We start from the raw sequence: 19,317 nt of genomic DNA on the forward strand, positions 1-19,317 counted from the left end.
TAAATTCATACAGATAGATATGTCCTATTGTACGGGCATTGATTATTGGTCTAACGCTTGGACTAATGATTTTCTGTCCGTAATATTCAAATTATTTTTTCGCGAGCTCTAACACCTTGTCAATATACTAATATCTTGATACATTGGTTGTTAAGCGGGGTCATATTTTTCTGTATGTTTGGAAACCAATAAACCGATTGTTTATAGAAATATTTGTTGGCCTGTAAACAATATCACCGGGTTAAATATTTCACCGCAGTAAAAATGGCGATAATTGTGGATAAACTCCAGCGCGTTTTAGAAACGTGATCGGGCAAATGTCAAAGGTGGGGCGTTATTTCAATCGCTGTGACATCCGTCAAAACTATTACGTTAACACTGCTTGCCGCCAAAATCCTAAGATGCCGGTTTAGGCGGTAGCGCTTAATTAAGGCAGATTATCACAACCTGACAACCGCTTGCTCACGTAGCCAGAGGCTGACTAATTTTGCAGCAATGCTGTGAAGCTGTTATCAGAAAAAACAGAGACGATGCGACGTTTGATTTCCAATCGAAAATGAGACTTTCCTAACCGTGACGAACGCTTCAATCTTTTTCCTGGAAGGAGCGTTTTACCGGGTTGAAGTGGCACAATAGACGGTCTGTTGTCCACACTTCCGCGCCGGAAATCAGAGATTTCGATAACTAGGATCGCTTTTGATTCAAACGTATTGCTGGTATACATAGCAACTTTAATAGGATTTGCTTTTTTTACATATTTCGAATGTAAATATTCAGAGTTATGAAACCCCTTTCCTTCGATACTGTGTCGGATTATTAAATAATATTGGGTATTACCTTTGCAATCTGACGGTTTTTCAATATCGCATCTTTTCACGCTGGTGTATGCAAAATCTGTCCTTGCAAAAATTAAGCAAAGTTGACTTGAACAACCCTTAGGCGAACGAACGCTTGCAAACAGAGTTTTTCACTTCTTTTCTTGGGGTAATGATACAATCAGCAACCCCATACGACCTTCGCGCCGTACTGTGGTACGTGATTCGTTGCGTAGCGTCTGTTGCATCAACACGAAACGCGCTGGCGGAACGCCGGCCGGTGTGTTTGTACGCAAAATGTTTTAATCAAGCCAGAGATCTAGACAGGATATCGCGGGCAAGAATTTCGCAACATCACCGACGGCAATGACCATCCCTGCCTCGAACGAATTCTTGACCATCGCTCTCTGGATAACTGTTTTCTGTTACTTTCAGTTTCTACATGGCTGCCACCATTGTGCAACGAGTTTCTAGCTAAGCTTTGAAGTTTGTTTAAATCCGTGTAACCGTATATGCTGAAATAGAATTGCTTTAATTTACAAAGTGTTTTATGCAAACAAATCCCTGTCCTTAGTTTACATTGATAGAATCCGTTACTGGCGCTGCACAGCCATCTATAGCAATGTAACATGTCACAATTAGCTTATTTTACTGCGTTTCACATTGAAAACCGATCGGAAAAGGACTCCATTTGTTTCGTTTTTGTTGGTCAACCGGCAGATACCCGGCCAATGTTGCGCGGGACGCATTCATTAAAAGTAAGTATTTTAAACCGTTTGCAAGTAACAAGGAGGCGTAATCGTTATGACCTCATAGTGACAGGGGATTATTGTAGGAGAATCCCTACTTACGCCATGCCACAAGATTAAGTGCAAAGATAAAAGAGATATAATTTAAATCTATTTACACGACGCCCCTCGCTCACTTTAATTAAGTTTAGAAGCGACTTTCGTGGTTTGGCTCCAATCTCGCTGTTATGTGTGTTTTTTTGTATAACCGAACGTCTATGCCAGCGCGGTATGAATGCAGCAGAGAAACTTTTTTTATAAAACCTTACATTTTTTGGAATTGCGGTATTGACGTTACAAACGTTTGACAACTCAGCATCTGAACTCTAGCTCTGTAGGTATACCGCATTTATTGTGGTAGACGACTTCTATGACGTCATAATCCTGACATTTTAGGTTGAGGTGTGCCGCCGAACTTTGAAAGTTTAAATGTGACGTCAGTGAACGGAAGATTGGTGAGCTCTGGTCTGCGCAGTTAACCAAGTTGCATCATCAATACTGAACCATAATTTGCTTGATAACTTATTTTTAAGTTTTAACTGTAAAATTGTCCCTTATTTCCATTCTCGTTACTTCTGCGTATTTTGCCAGCGTTCCAGCTCCCAATGGCACCACGATGACGTAAGAACCTCTTTTAGCCTAATGTTCAGTAACGACCCGGTCTCAAATCCACGGTCGCCGATTTTCGAGAAACATCAATATCAAAGCAAATTTTGCGACTCGTCACGACGTACTAGGAAAAGCGGCTAAATCCGTTCCGCTGTGCTTATGTTGTGCCGAACCAAGTCGGTCACGAACTCATCTTAGGGAATGCATTGACAGTTGGTCGCTTTGTAGTCTGTCTAATCCGCTTTTCCGATGTTTTTCGAAGCCGGGTTCGTGGAACGACGTTGGTTGATTGCATTTGTTCACGAAGGCGCGAAAAAATCGCCCGACCTGATGCCTCGGTTTAAAATCACCCCCATCGGCCCTCGACAGGCATTTGAGACAGCTTACAAGCCATATGGACTGAAGCGGGTGGTTTTATTATGTGAGGGTATATGCGTGATTTTATTTCAAATCAGCCCTGCGTTGGGCTGTATGCAAAACGATGTGTGTAATGCTAGACAGCAACAAATAAATTGAAGCATTTCTAGTAAACGAGTTTTGTATCAAATATATATATATATGAATTTATATTTAGCATTTTCGGAATCAATTTCAATTGCAAGTGTTCTGTCATTCACTAAATGCTTCATGTAGAATTACCGTTGATCATGTTGTTGTTCTCAGTCTATCATTGCAAACGTTCGGCGACCATTTTGTTTGGCCCGCTTTGCACGTGAGTCAACAGCAGCAACATGTTTTCGAGATTATTTCATCGGCTTTCAGGAAAATATTGTGTTTGACCTTTCAGTGTAATTTTTGTGGTTAGTTGGCGACCAGACGTCGGTAAGACAACAAATTAGGCGCCTTTTTTGCATAATAGTGTATTTCATGCAAAAAACAGATGCTTTTTTGACACAGCTTAAGAGTAAATCTTACTTTGTAAGCTTGTACCACATACTTTTATTCGACATAAATAGTTTAAAAAATTTACAGAGAAATGGCTGCATTTGTGTTTTGCAAAAAATGTGAAATGAATTGTTTGGAGTGGTGGATACCAAATGACAAAATTATGTTCCATTTGACAGTCATTACATTTGCTTAAATACATTGTCAAAAGTTCAATACGTTAGTTTTAATTTTAAAAAGGCTTTTCAAGTTGGCTGTGTATGAAATATGCATTGATGATAGCGTATGTACCCTTTTGACAAAATCATTTCACACTTAAGTGCAAAATATTTGGAGATTGTGATCTTGAAAATAAATGCCATAGTTATAAAATTACAAACTAACATTATGCAGACATTTCAAACTTAACTACAGTTGTGGGTCAACAATTGACTGTCACTGGCTGTTGTGTTCGAAACGTCTGCATAATGTTAGGTGGCAATATCATGAGAGCAATAGTACTCATGTCATTTATTTTCCATTTCCCCTATTTTATAAAATTTTTATTTCTTTAGCAGGTAAAAGTAAAAATACAGGGGCATGTTTATTTTAATCCGATGTTCCCCAAACATTTTTATTACAGACCGGTTGTACGCTGGCAGCATTTTTATGGATCGGCTTTCTCGATGCTTATATACAGTATAATGAAAAAGGGAATGCAAAGAACTCCTTCAAGGCTGTATCAGTAAGAGCCTGGGCAAAGACAATGCGACAGTTACTGGTTGCAGCAACTTGTTTTTCGTTGCTGTTTGCCTGAAGCGTGTAGATCTTTTTCTTTATATGCGGAGGGGCACCGGTCTAAGGCCGGGTTGTTTGGGACCCCTATTCTAATCTACTGGTCGTGCAATAGTCATATATTCATATAGAAATGGACTAGCTTCTGATAATAAGGGTAACTGTTATGGAGTGGGATACTGTTAAAAAACTGTTAAAACAATGTACAATGTACCTGCCAAGTGTTTTGAAACTAACCGTGGAATAAACGTATTTATTTACGTTAAACACGGCAACCAGAACCAATGTCGCAACAACAAAAATACTGTACTTGGAGCGAACAAAAAAATGTTGTACATTCTAAATTTGGTGACAACATAGCTTTCAAATCAGATTGCAAAATAATTAAAGAAATTTTTCTAAGTAAAACCAAAATGATTACTCGGAAGGAAAGTATGATAAAAATTCACCGAAGTTTGTCGTGTGGCACACCGTAACTGTCACCGAACTCTCAAGCTGTATCACGCGGCATCCATGCAGCCGTGCCTGATTTTTTTGACTACGAATTTACGGATTTTGAGGCCGAGTATAGCCCGGCGCTATGTAATTAATCCAGAAATAGAATCGGACCGATATAGTTGTGGCAATTATGGCGGCTTAATACTCGAGGTCAATGGAGCAGGTTGCAGTTGGACGTCGGATTATTCAGACACCGCAAATTTTGACTTAAAGCGCAACGCACAAAAGAATGCTGTTCACCCATCAAATTATTTATAATTAATGCAGAACTTTCATACATGTTTACCAATCCTTGCTAGAGTTTTCATCATTTTCATTTCATATCTCTTGCATGAAATGGCAAAACTCTTGTAGATTTTAACCGTGTTTGCCGATGGGAGAGGTGATAAATTTGTTTACAGATTCAGAATTCGAACTTTGTGTATTACATATGGCAAAGTATTGCCAGGGTCGACCAGTCTTTGACAAACTGATGGTTGTGGTCGTTGCAGGTTGCAAAATGCCGCTCAGGGCAAACACATGATAAATAGGTGCAAAAAGTCACGCATCACACACCGCAATGGACTATGTCCCCAGCCAATGTCTGCTTTGGACTCAGACTCAACCGCAAAAGTAATACGAATTATTGCAGCGTTCGCAAAACGTAGATACCGCCAAAAAAACACCTTTGGATTTTTGCCTCAATTTTCTGATCTTAAACCTTCCCTGTGTATAACAACCAACAGTTTCGTAATCATATTTGTCAAAATTTTTTGATCGGTGTGTTTTTGCCTGAAACAAGTCAACACGACTTACATATGCTTTGGCGCGACGAAACGTTTTGACATCCTTGCAACGACCAACGGCAAAACACCAACGCTGGGTAATCTGCAGCTTATCCCAGCGTGCAAGTCGACTTTGCCTGAGTTGGCAAATACTACTTGGGTTTTAGTTCATCCGAGACAGGTGTGGACGTTTATTGACACGAACGCAGAGGTCATTTTGCGTCCAAAGCGATCCGAACGTGACCGTCTTGGTTTTACGTCACACAGTGGTTTTTCGATTTATCATCCACTCCAAGGTGGCCATATGACCGACAACGCCAACAAGAAAGTTAGTCGCACAACTCAGAGAAGGTTAATTAAAAAGCGTTGCTTATGATGACGGCACACAATTTCGTTCAATTACAACAGTTCCACCATTTTAAAAGTCGAATATTCACGATAAGCTCGAATTTCGGCGTGAATTCGTTTGAACTCGTCACGTGTTGCGCAAGCAGTGCAAAAGGAAAAAATGTAATTTCAGAATTTGTCGACATTCAACGTTGGGAGTTGGGACGTAACTGGAATCACCGCTTGTAAATAGCTTACAGACTTTGGAATAACTGTTTTTAAACCTTCAACAGCAAATACAAGACTTTAACGCATTTTTAAGTAAATAATGGCCGGTTTCATTGCATTGACAAAAGGAATTGCCGGATTCTTCTTTTTAGAGGTTAATGTTGTTATGCACCCAAACTTTCAAAAAATATCAAGCGTTTTCGTTCAAACTTTCCCAACGTTTTCGAGCTACGAACAATAGGATGTTATTGTGTTGATTGCAATACACCTATAGGGCACACCTAGCTATCGTATTGATGGAAATCTCTTCTTTAAGATGCGATCTTTTGAAGGTACCGCCGCCGAATCTTATGCCCTAAATTGGCGGAACGCTTTACCCCTAAGGATGTTATCTGTTTAATTTTGTGTCACATGGAAAATCGCTTAAAACCTTGACGTCTTTTCAATTTCTTGAGTGATTTTTGGTATACAGTCATTCGTGACTCAATCGCTTCATATTAACGCTAGTGCATTTTCAAAACGGTGGAAACAGAAACGATGTAGTGGTGACATGTTTTCGGGTTCATGTCTGTAGCAACCGCAAAATCACATAAAATCCTCCACCGTAGATAAGGCGGGACAATATCTTATTTGTAATGGCATGGTAATTGTTCGCTATTCGGTAATATCCATATAGACCGACCAACAGTAGCTGCGTCAGCGGTAATTGATTGTTTTGAACCATGATGACCAGATTCGTTGAGTTTCCCCTGCACCAGACGTATCTGTAAAATCACGGCAAATGTGACGTGAATATGTACATAACAACGCACAATTGCAGCAAAGAATATCCTGCAGTAGGAACGTCAAGCAACCACTCTGCGAGGCCCCAAAATATGATCAACGTGTTCGCTTCGGCTTGTAATCCGCTTGACCTTTAGCGTTCCGACCTTTTGTGCGCCCGTATAAAAGAATGCGAGCAAGGGCGTCGGCGCCCAGAATCTGTCTGCGTAAGGCACCAGACCTCCATTTGCCTGTGTTTAGGTTTTAAATTTCGACCTTGGCGGTTTCGGTTTTTTGAAGAGGGTTTGTTAATATCTGTTCGTTCTGTTTTTTACCGCATGTATATTGCACGATTTTAGATGCACTTAAAGAGGTATTTGCAACTGCAAAATGTAAAAACGGGTGTATTTGTATGGACGTATTCCGTCTGTTTGTATTCAAGAATGTGACAGTGTTACAAAAATATATAAAAAACATACAACTTTAAGCTGTATTTTGCAATGTTTAGAAAACGTAGAAATCAATTTTATTTATTTCGACAAACTGAGGGACAGTTGCCGACTTCTACCCAGTGACGATGGAATTGAAACGAACGCAAATGACCTGTTTTCCCAAGTGTGTCCGATTGCAAACATTATGCGGATCTCTGCAGCAGGGGCTCTACCTCGCGCTTTGCATTTTCGTTGTTTTTGGGGCTTGCGCAGGTGGACATCGTCGCAGGTCGCATTATTGCGGCCAATCACTCGTAAACAAGTTGTTGGAGCATTGTCACCCTCGCGGAATCCACAGTAAGAACTTTGCATACGATTGGCGATGTTCATGACCCCTTTCTTCTTAAACAAACATAATCAAACATGTCGAGCGCTTAAAAACAAGAAAATATGTATGTTTTATTTTTTATTTGATTGAAACGACGTTAAAATTAAACTTGTTCACAAACTCGGAATAGTGGCGCTTTCTTAAAGAAACCAACACGCAACCACTAGCACACGAATACTAAGATTTGGTGTTGATTTTTAGGGGGGACGCGCCTCATACTGGAACAGAAGTACAACATGCGACAACGTTACACCAGAAGTCTCGTGAGGCAATGTTGCCGCGATGAATGCACGCCCGAAAAACTGGAAAGGTATTTTCCCTTATAATTTAGTTTTGGATAAAAGTTGAATTGTCATAAAAGACTGCAGGAATCAGGCTTTACATCAGCAGAAATATCCAGCAAAATAACTCAAGAAATGCAAAACAAAGGATGTTATTGATGCTCATCGTCTCAGAGTTTTCTAGATAGTTTTACATATTTTACAAAATGGCTTTTCTTGATGTAGGTATTGCGCACGAAGACCAGCGAATCACAGATACAGAAACGTTCACACAACCCAGGTAACTGTCACTGATTGTATCGGTTCATGTTTCACGGCAAATGATTTCAAAACTATCGCAATAGAATATTGAATAACTTATTTTCAACCCTTTGAATTTGCCTCCAATCATATTTTGCAGCAATCTACGCAGTTTCCATTCACCACCCTCACTGCTACCACCAAGCCAAATACTCTAGCAACGGTGGAAACTACAACGTCAGTTTTCCTTATTAAGGCGCATTACGAGGACGACATTAACGAAGCGAGCGCCAACCTACAACACAACATACACATCAAACCTGTCGACTCCAATAAGAGTCTAACCAACATTAAGGATCGACGGAGGCTGATTGAGGTTCCAGCTGCAGACCTGCCCCGCCAGAGTGCCAGAAAAGGGCCAAGGGAGTCCAGTGGAGCGCAGAGTTCAAGCGGAACATTATACGCCCGTTTGATATCGGAACGAGATGCCGGAGGTTACACAAGAAGGAAATATGCCTAAAGGATTGAGATTTTGTCGCGCGTTGATTACACGTGGGTGGCCCATCACGAGAAGGACAATAGGAAGAGGTAATAGCGCTTCTGATGCCTGTTTCAATAGATTTGCAGATCGTACGTTTTCATCGTGTTGTCTTATTTCGTCTTTCTAACATTTATATGCGAATAGGATCGCGGAATGTTTATCACCATATAACCATGTGCACTTAAACTGTTCGTTCGTTCAAACCACAAAACTGTAAAACAAACATTGGCTGGGGACGAAATACTTGGGTCGTCAACGCCAATATCACGAAAGGTCACAATTTACCTTTGACGCAGTTTTGCGGTTTTATTAGATTGTAGTACAGTCTATAGTATTGTGTGCACTAAAGCGAAGTGCTGGCGCTTTGAAACAACCTCAAGGAATTTTCCAGATCCCGCTGATATTTATTGCTTCCCGAGTTCATGCTTATGTGGCCTTCCGTCTTGCTTGTGCCATCGAAAACTTGTTTATCGACGGTTTCGCCAAAATGCCATTTCCCGGAAAGGACGCGCTAAAGTTGTTTTCACTGAACACCAAACCCTATATGTTTCACCTTGCAGTAACCCTAAGCGCGGGATCTTGATTTTAATCAGGAAATCTCAACATCGGTATATCCTAAACGTGTAAATGCTTGTTTGTGATTTGCTGATCGATTCACATAAAAGCTGCACATACAAAACTCGCTTGGAAATTTTCAGTATCACTTAATTTTTTCATCTTTTAATATGTGACCTCTTCAAATGTACAGTGTATAAAGTTTAAGCAATCACTTCCAAGTAATTGCCACAAACGACGAAAAGCTTTTTACGGGAATATTAGGGCGTGGTTGATTTTATAAGAAAAGAAAAAAGGGGCCTTGATAAGTTTGACGTTGTGCATAGATAAACGCGCAAACGCGTTATGGAAAAACCGTATTAGCATTTAAGATGTCAACCGCTGATAACACCAGCACGTAAATGATTTTTCATGCAGCACACAATTTTGCCGCGCCTTATTGCAAACTGTTTTGTTAAAATATTGGCAATTAAGTTGCAACCTTACATGACGAACTAACAAAATAATGCAACCTTATTAACGGTTGACTGTCAGTTGTATTGTTTTTTACGCAGTTCTGTTTTGAAGAAAATGTTTTCTATTTTGCAGCATATTCGTGTTTGGTACGTTGTTGTGATGTGTTTTCAAACAAATAAACGTATTGAGTGAGTCAGTTACTGCGAGTATACTTTTGACACCAACCTTTAATAAGTGCGTTGTATGTTGAGCAGAAAAATAACGGATCCATCCAAACTGTTGCCTGCATTTGCGTTACGAGATTAGCAAAATGCCGGAGAGCAAATACGCCAGATTAAGAATACAAACCTCAACAAAATATTTTCCATACCTACCAGACACATGGATGTTATCCTACAGTTGCACAACAAACATTGTTCAGTTAAATTTGATAAGCAGGACAAATATTACAGTCTTTCCACATCTTTAAACGATATTTTAATAGCAAAATTGAAAACAATGCTTGCTACAAACAGCAAAGTACCATTTTCTGGAAAGTGATCATAAAATCCAAATACCGTATTTACTCGATTGTAAGCCGCGGCTTATAAAGTTTTTTCACCTACCGTTTGTGCGGCTTACGATCGAGGGCGGCTTATATTCGAGGGCGGCTTACATAATTTAATGTCACGCAGATATTTTGTCTGCGCTCTGTTTTTTAATGAAATTTACCATCAACTCGCTCCATCGTACCAGTATGTTTGATCGCCCAAGGTTGTCAGCGTATCTGACAATTTTAAACGACAGATTTGTTGACAATTATTGTTGTAGGGCACCTAAGTTTGTCTTTAACATTAACGTGCGGCTTACAATCGAGGGCGGCTTACATTCGAGGGCGGCTTACAATCGAGTAAATACGGTAGCTAAACTTTGAAATTTACTGCACTATGACGTCATAATTATGTTGTGCCGGACGTACATGCGAGAATACGAAAAACAGAGAGCGGGTATTGTTGAAATCACTTTGGATGTTTTGCCAGTGGCCATTTATTGTTCCTTGCTCTCCCACCATACATTTAGGAAAGTTTCTGCTTTCCTATTTTCTCCCTTAAAACTTGATGGAAGAAAAAGGAACACTGTGGTATTTTTTTTTTACAATGGTTTTCTGTTTATAAGTCCCGACGTGTGACCTTGTTTCCAAAAACCCCAACACTCCATTAACGTGCCTGTGGTGCTTTTCGTAAACATGGTAATCAATTTGCATACCGCATTAAACCGCATGAAAGCTTAAATCCCTAACGGCACCTTAATTATCTGTTCCATCAAAAATGATCAAAACATGTTATTCATGCATTACCCGTCAAACCAGTTACCCGGTGGTAGGAGTTTGTTGCATAGACACATTCAATTAGAGCGGAAAGTGGTCAAAAGGCTTGACAACAAACAAAGTTGCAATATTTTTCATTTGCTGGCGGTATTTATTTGCACCCCAACACTATATATTTATTAAAATCACAAACCGTCCTAAACCCCAAATGCAACTGGACATAACCGGTTAATAGCCTATAACCGAATGGTTTACGTTTCGGTATCTGCCATTTAATTTTCCATGTTGTTTTATCAAAACTAAACGAAAATTGTTAGCGGATTTGTGAAAAGGGCGGTCGAACTCGGGGCAAGCTATGTTTGTAAACGGTTCGGGTAACGTATTAACTCAAGCGTATTAATTTTTTGATTTTTTCTTTTGGAATTGTACAACACGAGTAGCCTGTTATTACAACATAATAGTGTAAAATAGTTTTTCAGGCGCCGTGTTTTTGTTGCAATGCGTTACATGCGGTTAATAACGTCTTCAGTACCCAGTGTTTTGAACAGCTGGGTTTCAGCCGGTATTATCATTTCTTGTTTAGGTTTTTATTCGCATTTCTTGTGCGTTCATCTTTTTCTTTTCGCTGTATACTCCTTTTGTATGATCTTGCTGGAGTTGTTTGTGTTTTATTCTTCTTTTTTTAACAGTCTGCGGTTATTTTTTTCATTAGTCAATAGCTTGTTTTATTGATGAAAAAGTCATATTTTTACTGCGGGAAAACCCCGTTGTGGGTTTCTCTTGTCACGTGAAACTTTATGGGTCAATGCGTTTTCTGCTAACAATTAAAAAGTTTTAATAGTGTTATTGTTGCAAAAAGTTCATTAAGTTGAGACTATAACTAAGTAATGCCTATGCGTTTACACTAAGGTGATCAGGAAACTGAAGATAAACATTTGGTGTCCGCATCGTAGAATGCAATCTGCGATTGGAAAAACCCTCAAGTTTGTACCTCTGTATTCAAGTCGTTTCATTAACACCGGGTGCATTGCAATGTCTGCAAAAGTTGCCGTGGTAGGCTGAAGGGACCTATATTTTGTAGAGTACTTTGTTTTTGACACACTCCTGACAAAAAACAACACTTTTTTTGTAGATTTTGTCTGGTTGCGGAGTGTATGATGGATCAGAAGTACATGAAGCATCAGCGTACGTTACATGAAAATTAATGTTTTTTTCTTTTTTTGTGATGTTAAACAATCTTCCATATTCGGAAATAAAATGCCACTGAAGATTTTGAGTACAACAATGCCGATTATCAAAACAAGTTTGATTCACTTAATATCTAATATTACATTTTTGTTGGTTTCAGATGCCTTGTTCACCTGAGTAGAGCTGGAGCAGATGTGAAGATGTATGCCCCTGATGTAGATCAGATGCACACCATCGATCATACAAAAGGGGAAGAAATGCAACCAAACAGAAATGTCCTTTGCGAATCTGCACGAATTGCTAGAGGCAACGTATCAGCTTTATCCCAGTATGCTTGTCCTTTTTTGTGGAATGTTTTATGCAATTTTACAAAATTATATTCAAACTATTTCTTTTTAAAAACAATGTGAGAATGCTTGTATTTGAAGGTTAAATTCTTCAGATTTTGATGCTCTTGTGTTTCCTGGTGGATTTGGTGCTGCAAAAAATCTGTCAACCTGGGCGACAGAAAATGTTAATTGCAGTTTAAACTCAGATGTTGAGAGAGTAATCAAGTCCTTTCATGCAGATTCAAAGCCCATTGGGTAACAAGTTATGCAAAAATACTGTTTTTCAGTTGTATTTCCTTGAACATTTTTGATTAAAAATGAATTTACAGTGACAGGGACTGTTTTAAATGACCTGGCCTGTTTTACACTGCTATTATTTATTTTTTGCTGCCAGGCATACTTATAAATCAGAATTGCTCTTCTGGCACTTCAGTTTCTAAAATTTTATTTGAAACCGATGTTTCATCTGCCATCCGGCGAGACTTCCTCAGGGTTATGTCAACAATCAGGTGCATAAACACTAAAACTTGGCCTGATGTTTTGTCATTTGTAGGATGGCATGCATTTCACCAGTGTTGGCTGCTAAATGCTTGCCTGGTGTTGAAATCACTGTTGGTCATGCATCTGAGGAAGGTGGCAAATGGCCTTATGCTGGCACTGTGGGTGCTTTGGAGCAATGTGGAGCTAAGCACGTACAAAAAGATGTTACAATATCCTTTATTTTGTTTACATGCAATGTTGCTTATACTTGCATCTGTAATAGATTAAAGTAAATGTCCATTGGATCAATTTAACTTCACATGATTGTTTGCAGTTGTTGTACACAGTTGTATTTCCTTAACTTGTCGGTTATCAACGAGGTGCATGTTGATGCCAAGGCAAAGTTGGTGACTACTCCAGCGTACATGTGCAACACTGCAGTTCATGAAGTCTTCGATGGAGTTGGTGTCATGATTTCTACTATGCTTAAAATGACGAAGTGAACTAAACTGCATAAGGGGTGCATCATCAGCATTACGTATTTTCTTGGCAGCATGATTCGGCGTTTATTGTGTTGCGCAAATAAATCAAGTTCAAACATAATGAAAAGGTCAAGAATTTAGGCAGGTTATGCGGAGCACTATGTGTAGTAACAAAAGCACCAAAATGTGCCTTAATTTGTACAGAAAACAGGTAAAGCATATCGCCCAAAGGAGTCATGTGAAAACAGCATACTGCATTAATGGTAACACCTTGGGTGTGTGTCCTATCAAAAAGGAAGCTGAGCACTGGAGACAGCACAAGAATACACAGCACAGTTGCATGGTATGCGATATCAAAACAGCAAGTACCAAATTGAGAATGTGAACATTGAACTGGGAAAATCAAAAACGATTTACAAACAATCAGTTGGAAGATTCTGCAGGCCCTCGCTTTTTTCGCTCAATCATGCGCTTGAGTGCAACATTACTCTCTAATTTTGCCAATATCAGGATATTTCCACAGCCGGGAAATGGACACCTGCAGAAGGTTAATACAAACGGTATTTTAGATTATCAGGCAATGACAGAAACACACAATGTTTTTAACCCACTTTGGCTGTTTCTTGCGCTTTAGGTTCTGTTTAATGTGAGCAGTAATGGCATCCTTTTCAAAACAGTGGCCACAGGTAGGGTCTTTCACGGGGTCTGTCATTTCACACTGCAAAGTTTCAATGAAAAAGTAAATGGCCCGGCTTTGCCAATTTGCAGAGGTTTTGGCTACACTGAATCATACTTGGCATACAGGGGAATTCAACCATTTTTTTTATCATGAAATTCATTCATACTAGTGGCTTACAGAATGAACAACAAATTAACCGTACTCTAGTAAACAGAAATGGAAACAATAAGATTGCACAAGCAACAATGGTATATATTTTTTCGAAAACAGAATTATTTTAATATTTTCATTCTTTTTGTGTGCCTTAGGCTTTAAACTGCAGGGAAACACTTTATTTTACATTTCTTGATAAACAGCAAGAACAATATCCACTGGTTTACAAGGCCTAATTTATTTGAATGGAGGCAATGACCATTATTCTTATGGCTGGTGCATTCGACAAATGTATGTTGTCAACACAGTGATAAAAATGTAGTCATTTATAAAATAAGGTTCACAGGCTTCACAGCCAAGGCATTGCAGCCAAGCTGGATCAGCCATTTTTCCCGACAAGTCGGAGCGATATCTGAAAAATCATGCTCCCGGTGAGGTTTGAACTCACGACCCTGGGCTAACCAGGCCCAACGCTCTACCAACTGAGCTACAGGAGCTCAGTGGCTTCACGGGGTATATTGTGGCCAAGGTACACTGGTGCGCAAGCGCACAACTTGTCAGGCGACCTTCACATGCGTAGAGGATCTCCACCACCGTAATCAGACAACGCAGAAGTAATGCCATGCTTACGCATAGCAAGGCGGGATCGCCCCACTGCGCAGGCCCTTTATATTTGGCGATAACAGCTCTAATATTCTGATCATAAGGTTCACAGGCTTCGCAGCCAAGGCATTGCAGCCAAGGCATTGCAGCCAAGCTGGATCAGCCTCTTTCCCAACAAGTCGGAGTGAGATCTGAAAAATCAAGCTCCCGGCGAGGTTTGAACTCACGACCCTGGGCTAACCAGGCCCAACGCTCTACCAACTGAGCTACAGGAGCTCAGTGGCTTCACGGGGTATATTGTGGCCAAGGTACACTGATGCGTAAGCGCACAACTTGTCAGGCGACCTTCACATGCGTAGAGGATCTCCACCACCGTAATCAGATAACGCAGAAGTAATGCCATGCTTACGCATAGCAAGGCGGGATCGCCCCACTGCGCAGGCCCTTTATATTTGGCGATCACAGCTCTAATATTCTGATCATAAGGTTCACAGGCTTCGCAGCCAAGGCATTGCAGCCAAGCTGGATCAGCCACTTTTCCCGACAAGTCGGAGCGAGATCTGAAAAATCAAGCTCCCGGTGAGGTTTGAACTCACGACCCTGGGCTAACCAGGCCCAACGCTCTACCAACTGAGCTACAGGAGCTCAGTGGCTTCACGGGGTATATTGTGGCCAAGGTACACTGATGCGTAAGCGCACAACTTGTCAGGCGACCTTCACATGCGTAGAGGATCTCCACCACCGTAATCAGATAACGCAGAAGTAATGCCATGCTTACGCATAGCAAGGCGGGATCGCCCCACTGCGCAGGCCCTTTATATTTGGCGATCACAGCTCTAATATTCTGATCATAAGGTTCACAGGCTTCGCAGCCAAGGCATTGCAGCCAAGCTGGATCAGCCACTTTTCCCGACAAGTCGGAGCGAGATCTGAAAAATCAAGCTCCCGGTGAGGTTTGAACTCACGACCCTGGGCTAACCAGGCCCAACGCTCTACCAACTGAGCTACAGGAGCTCAGTGGCTTCACAGGGTATATTGTGGCCAAGGTACACTGGTGCGCAAGCGCACAACTTGTCAGGCGACCTTCACATGCGTAGAGGATCTCCACCACCGTAATCAGATAACGCAGAAGTAATGCCATGCTTACGCATAGCAAGGCGGGATCGCCCCACTGCGCAGGCCCTTTATATTTGGCGATCACAGCTCTAATATTCTGATCATAAGGTTCACAGGCTTCGCAGCCAAGGCATTGCAGCCAAGCTGGATCAGCCACTTTTCCCGACAAGTCGGAGCGAGATCTGAAAAATCAAGCTCCCGGTGAGGTTTGAACTCACGACCCTGGGCTAACCAGGCCCAACGCTCTACCAACTGAGCTACAGGAGCTCAGTGGCTTCACGGGGTATATTGTGGCCAAGGTACACTGATGCGTAAGCGCACAACTTGTCAGGCGACCTTCACATGCGTAGAGGATCTCCACCACCGTAATCAGATAACGCAGAAGTAATGCCATGCTTACGCATAGCAAGGCGGGATCGCCCCACTGCGCAGGCCCTTTATATTTGGCGATCACAGCTCTAATATTCTGATCATAAGGTTCACAGGCTTCGCAGCCAAGGCATTGCAGCCAAGCTGGATCAGCCACTTTTCCCGACAAGTCGGAGCGAGATCTGAAAAATCAAGCTCCCGGTGAGGTTTGAACTCACGACCCTGGGCTAACCAGGCCCAACGCTCTACCAACTGAGCTACAGGAGCTCAGTGGCTTCACGGGGTATATTGTGGCCAAGGTACACTGATGCGTAAGCGCACAACTTGTCAGGCGACCTTCACATGCGTAGAGGATCTCCACCACCGTAATCAGATAACGCAGAAGTAATGCCATGCTTACGCATAGCAAGGCGGGATCGCCCCACTGCGCAGGCCCTTTATATTTGGCGATCACAGCTCTAATATTCTGATCATAAGGTTCACAGGCTTCGCAGCCAAGGCATTGCAGCCATGCTGGATCAGCCACTTTTCCCGACAAGTCGGAGCGAGATCTGAAAAATCAAGCTCCCGGTGAGGTTTGAACTCACGACCCTGGGCTAACCAGGCCCAACGCTCTACCAACTGAGCTACAGGAGCTCAGTGGCTTCACAGGGTATATTGTGGCCAAGGTACACTGGTGCGCAAGCGCACAACTTGTCAGGCGACCTTCACATGCGTAGAGGATCTCCACCACCGTAATCAGATAACGCAGAAGTAATGCCATGCTTACGCATAGCAAGGCGGGATCGCCCCACTGCGCAGGCCCTTTATATTTGGCGATCACAGCTCTAATATTCTGATCATAAGGTTCACAGGCTTCGCAGCCAAGGCATTGCAGCCAAGCTGGATCAGCCACTTTTCCCGACAAGTCGGAGCGAGATCTGAAAAATCAAGCTCCCGGTGAGGTTTGAACTCACGACCCTGGGCTAACCAGGCCCAACGCTCTACCAACTGAGCTACAGGAGCTCAGTGGCTTCACGGGGTATATTGTGGCCAAGGTACACTGGTGCGCAAGCGCACAACTTGTCAGGCGACCTTCACATGCGTAGAGGATCTCCACCACCGTAATCAGATAACGCAGAAGTAATGCCATGCTTACGCATAGCAAGGCGGGATCGCCCCACTGCGCAGGCCCTTTATATTTGGCGATCACAGCTCTAATATTCTGATCATAAGGTTCACAGGCTTCGCAGCCAAGGCATTGCAGCCAAGCTGGATCAGCCACTTTTCCCGACAAGTCGGAGCGAGATCTGAAAAATCAAGCTTCCGGTGAGGTTTGAACTCACGACCCTGGGCTAACCAGGCCCAACGCTCTACCAATTGAGCTACAGGAGCTCAGTGGCTTTACGGGGTATATTGTGGCCAAGGTACACTGGTGCGCAGTGGGGCGATCCCGCCTTGCTATGCGTAAGCATGGCATTACTTCTCATTTATAAAATATTTGTGTTTTTGAGTAAACCCCTGGAATTGTAGATATTAAGTCAGTTTTACAACAGGCTGTATGTAGGCATCTAGAAAGTTTATTTAAACACCAACCTGTGTAATTGGACATTTCAAAGCAACCTGTTCTTGTCGTACTTCTATTTCTTCATTGGTGGTTTGGTTGCTGCTGGTACTGCATCCGGCAGAGCTACCATTTTGTAACATAACATCTACAATGATGTACAAATGTCATTAAACATTTTTTTTCACTTTAAATGTATAGTAAGAATGTAAGATGCATATTAGTTTGCATTATATTCAGTTACAGATTATCCTATATGAGCAGATATTAAAAATATATCAAGCTGGTTGCAAACAAAGAGGCACATAGTTTGGGTTTATTAAGATGGTCAATGTGTTATGAACCATCTATACAATAAAATAACTGACAAAATTTAAAAATAATAAAAACATTCACCGTTTTACATTCATAAAAACTTGATTCACGAGAGATCATGGGCTTTAAAACGTTGTTGTGTTTGGTGGGTTTATACATATTGTATAACTTGAAAGAGAAGTACATATTAAATTAACCTGGATCTGCAGCTTTCATTTGATCGACAAAAGCAGTCATAAACTCATGGTCCCACAAGTGTTTCTCGTCCAAGGATCTCTCTTCTTCAGCCTTTAGATCATTCTGTAGCATCTGTGGCATATATATGTTTAATGATGAACATGTTTATACTTCCTCAAAATTATAAAGAAAGTTTTTTTAACTGTAAAGTGAAACTGTCAGATTGGAAAGTTTAAAATGAGCGCAGAGTATTTTATTTCGCCGATTGCCATTTGCGCAGACAATCCCAACGTTTTGTGTATTTTAATGCATTAGCTAATTTTTATTGCGTGGAATATCAGTTAAATTTTGCTATGGCACATGGTATTTTTTTTCCTATCTGGTATATATAAATATATTAGTAGCGTGCAACTTTTCTTGTGTACCAAATTGAAAAAAAGTGAGCGAGTTGTCCCATTTTTTTCAATTTCATCACAAACATGCACAGAACAAATCAGTTAATACATTACGCATATGCAAAAATGTTGGATTTTCCCTGTAAGCAATGTTTACATAAAAAAAACCATCCGCTTAAATTACAATTTTTCCAATCCACCTTGTGCATATCACTGAAGATTTGTATCCACAAAAATAACTAAAGTCTGCATTTGCATTATTCACACCTCAACAACATCATCGGAATCATCGAGTTCTCCTTCCTGCCATCTTGTTTTTATGGTATTTACCGACTGAGTAAATGCTTTGACACGTTGTTCGGCTTTTACTAATTGCAGGATGCAGTCTTGTAAACTGTCCATCCCAGGGTCTTCAACTGAAGTTCAACAAACTAAAGTTTACATTCATTAATGTTCAGCATAATTGTACATCAAACCTTTGTGTTCGATTAAGTCCATTCCCACTTCAAGAACTTCTTGCTTTCCCGTTTTTATGTATTCTGACATCTTGTTAATATTGCTTAACGCACCTTCTATGTGCCGGTCACTGGTGGTATCAGACATCTTATAATTTTGCTCGCACACAAAATAGCAATACGCTGCCTCTTTTGGACACTTTTCCTTGAAAACTTGTCAAAAAAATTTTCAAAACAGTAGGCCTGTTTACATGATCGGGACTTTCGTCGGGACTTTCAGCAAACGGGACTCCAGGCAGGAAGTGACGTAATTTAAGTCAAGGTACCGAGACTTTTATCGGGACTTTTGAAAGTCCCGGTACGAAGCAGGTCTCAAACCAAAAGT

The 19,317-nt window shown here is 41.1% G+C and overlaps 3 protein-coding genes and 7 non-coding genes across 10 annotated transcripts; 2 read left to right on the forward strand and 8 right to left on the reverse strand.

Annotated features, from left to right (window-relative positions):
* The first annotated feature begins 7,085 nt into the window (after window positions 1-7,085).
* On the forward strand, window positions 7,086-9,402 carry LOC145911841 (uncharacterized). Its single transcript, XM_082999279.1, has 4 exons — window positions 7,086-7,238; window positions 7,471-7,579; window positions 7,776-7,830; window positions 7,951-9,402. The coding sequence occupies exons 2-4, from the start codon at window positions 7,506-7,508 to the stop codon at window positions 8,308-8,310; spliced, it is 489 nt and encodes a 162-aa protein (XP_082855405.1). The 5' UTR covers window positions 7,086-7,238; window positions 7,471-7,505; the 3' UTR covers window positions 8,311-9,402.
* Window positions 9,403-11,490: 2,088 nt separating this feature from the next.
* Window positions 11,491-13,254, forward strand: LOC145910886 (glutamine amidotransferase-like class 1 domain-containing protein 3, mitochondrial). Its single transcript, XM_082998101.1, has 6 exons — window positions 11,491-11,701; window positions 11,781-11,833; window positions 11,997-12,164; window positions 12,265-12,420; window positions 12,719-12,875; window positions 13,023-13,254. The coding sequence occupies exons 1-6, from the start codon at window positions 11,603-11,605 to the stop codon at window positions 13,146-13,148; spliced, it is 759 nt and encodes a 252-aa protein (XP_082854227.1). The 5' UTR covers window positions 11,491-11,602; the 3' UTR covers window positions 13,149-13,254.
* A 134-nt stretch (window positions 13,255-13,388) lies between these two features.
* LOC145910887 (E3 SUMO-protein ligase NSE2-like) lies at window positions 13,389-19,219 on the reverse strand. The gene is made up of 6 exons (XM_082998102.1): window positions 18,954-19,219; window positions 18,745-18,893; window positions 18,103-18,214; window positions 17,623-17,738; window positions 13,739-13,845; window positions 13,389-13,665 (listed from the first exon to the last, which is right to left on the reverse strand). The coding sequence occupies exons 1-6, from the start codon at window positions 19,078-19,080 to the stop codon at window positions 13,551-13,553; spliced, it is 726 nt and encodes a 241-aa protein (XP_082854228.1). The 5' UTR covers window positions 19,081-19,219; the 3' UTR covers window positions 13,389-13,550.
* On the reverse strand, window positions 14,383-14,456 carry Trnat-ggu (transfer RNA threonine (anticodon GGU)). Its single transcript has one exon. It is a non-coding gene; the product is annotated as a tRNA-Thr (tRNA).
* On the reverse strand, window positions 15,134-15,207 carry Trnat-ggu (transfer RNA threonine (anticodon GGU)). The gene has a single exon. It is a non-coding gene; the product is annotated as a tRNA-Thr (tRNA).
* Window positions 15,503-15,576, reverse strand: Trnat-ggu (transfer RNA threonine (anticodon GGU)). Its single transcript has one exon. It is a non-coding gene; the product is annotated as a tRNA-Thr (tRNA).
* On the reverse strand, window positions 15,872-15,945 carry Trnat-ggu (transfer RNA threonine (anticodon GGU)). Its single transcript has one exon. It is a non-coding gene; the product is annotated as a tRNA-Thr (tRNA).
* On the reverse strand, window positions 16,241-16,314 carry Trnat-ggu (transfer RNA threonine (anticodon GGU)). The gene has a single exon. It is a non-coding gene; the product is annotated as a tRNA-Thr (tRNA).
* On the reverse strand, window positions 16,610-16,683 carry Trnat-ggu (transfer RNA threonine (anticodon GGU)). Its single transcript has one exon. It is a non-coding gene; the product is annotated as a tRNA-Thr (tRNA).
* Window positions 16,979-17,052, reverse strand: Trnat-ggu (transfer RNA threonine (anticodon GGU)). The gene has a single exon. It is a non-coding gene; the product is annotated as a tRNA-Thr (tRNA).
* Window positions 19,220-19,317: the final 98 nt, after the last annotated feature.

This window comes from Ascidia mentula, chromosome 8 (genome assembly GCF_947561715.1).
Source record: "Ascidia mentula chromosome 8, kaAscMent1.1, whole genome shotgun sequence".
Classification (NCBI taxonomy): Eukaryota; Metazoa; Chordata; class Ascidiacea; order Phlebobranchia; family Ascidiidae; genus Ascidia; species Ascidia mentula.

Coding starts and splice junctions, on each gene's coding strand:
- LOC145911841 (XM_082999279.1), top strand. CDS start 7,506: ATGCGACAACGTTACACCAGAAGTCTCGTGAGGCAATGTTGCCGCGAT. Junction 7,580..7,775: donor ACGCCCGAAAAACTGGAAAG/GTATTTTCCCTT, acceptor TTCTTGATGTAG/GTATTGCGCACGAAGACCAG. Junction 7,831..7,950: donor GAAACGTTCACACAACCCAG/GTAACTGTCACT, acceptor CATATTTTGCAG/CAATCTACGCAGTTTCCATT.
- LOC145910886 (XM_082998101.1), top strand. CDS start 11,603: ATGCAATCTGCGATTGGAAAAACCCTCAAGTTTGTACCTCTGTATTCA. Junction 12,165..12,264: donor AACGTATCAGCTTTATCCCA/GTATGCTTGTCC, acceptor TTGTATTTGAAG/GTTAAATTCTTCAGATTTTG. Junction 12,876..13,022: donor ACGTACAAAAAGATGTTACA/ATATCCTTTATT, acceptor TCGGTTATCAAC/GAGGTGCATGTTGATGCCAA.
- LOC145910887 (XM_082998102.1), bottom strand. CDS start 19,080: ATGTCTGATACCACCAGTGACCGGCACATAGAAGGTGCGTTAAGCAAT. Junction 18,894..18,953: donor GGACTTAATCGAACACAAAG/GTTTGATGTACA, acceptor GTTGAACTTCAG/TTGAAGACCCTGGGATGGAC. Junction 18,215..18,744: donor ATTCCGATGATGTTGTTGAG/GTGTGAATAATG, acceptor TATATGCCACAG/ATGCTACAGAATGATCTAAA.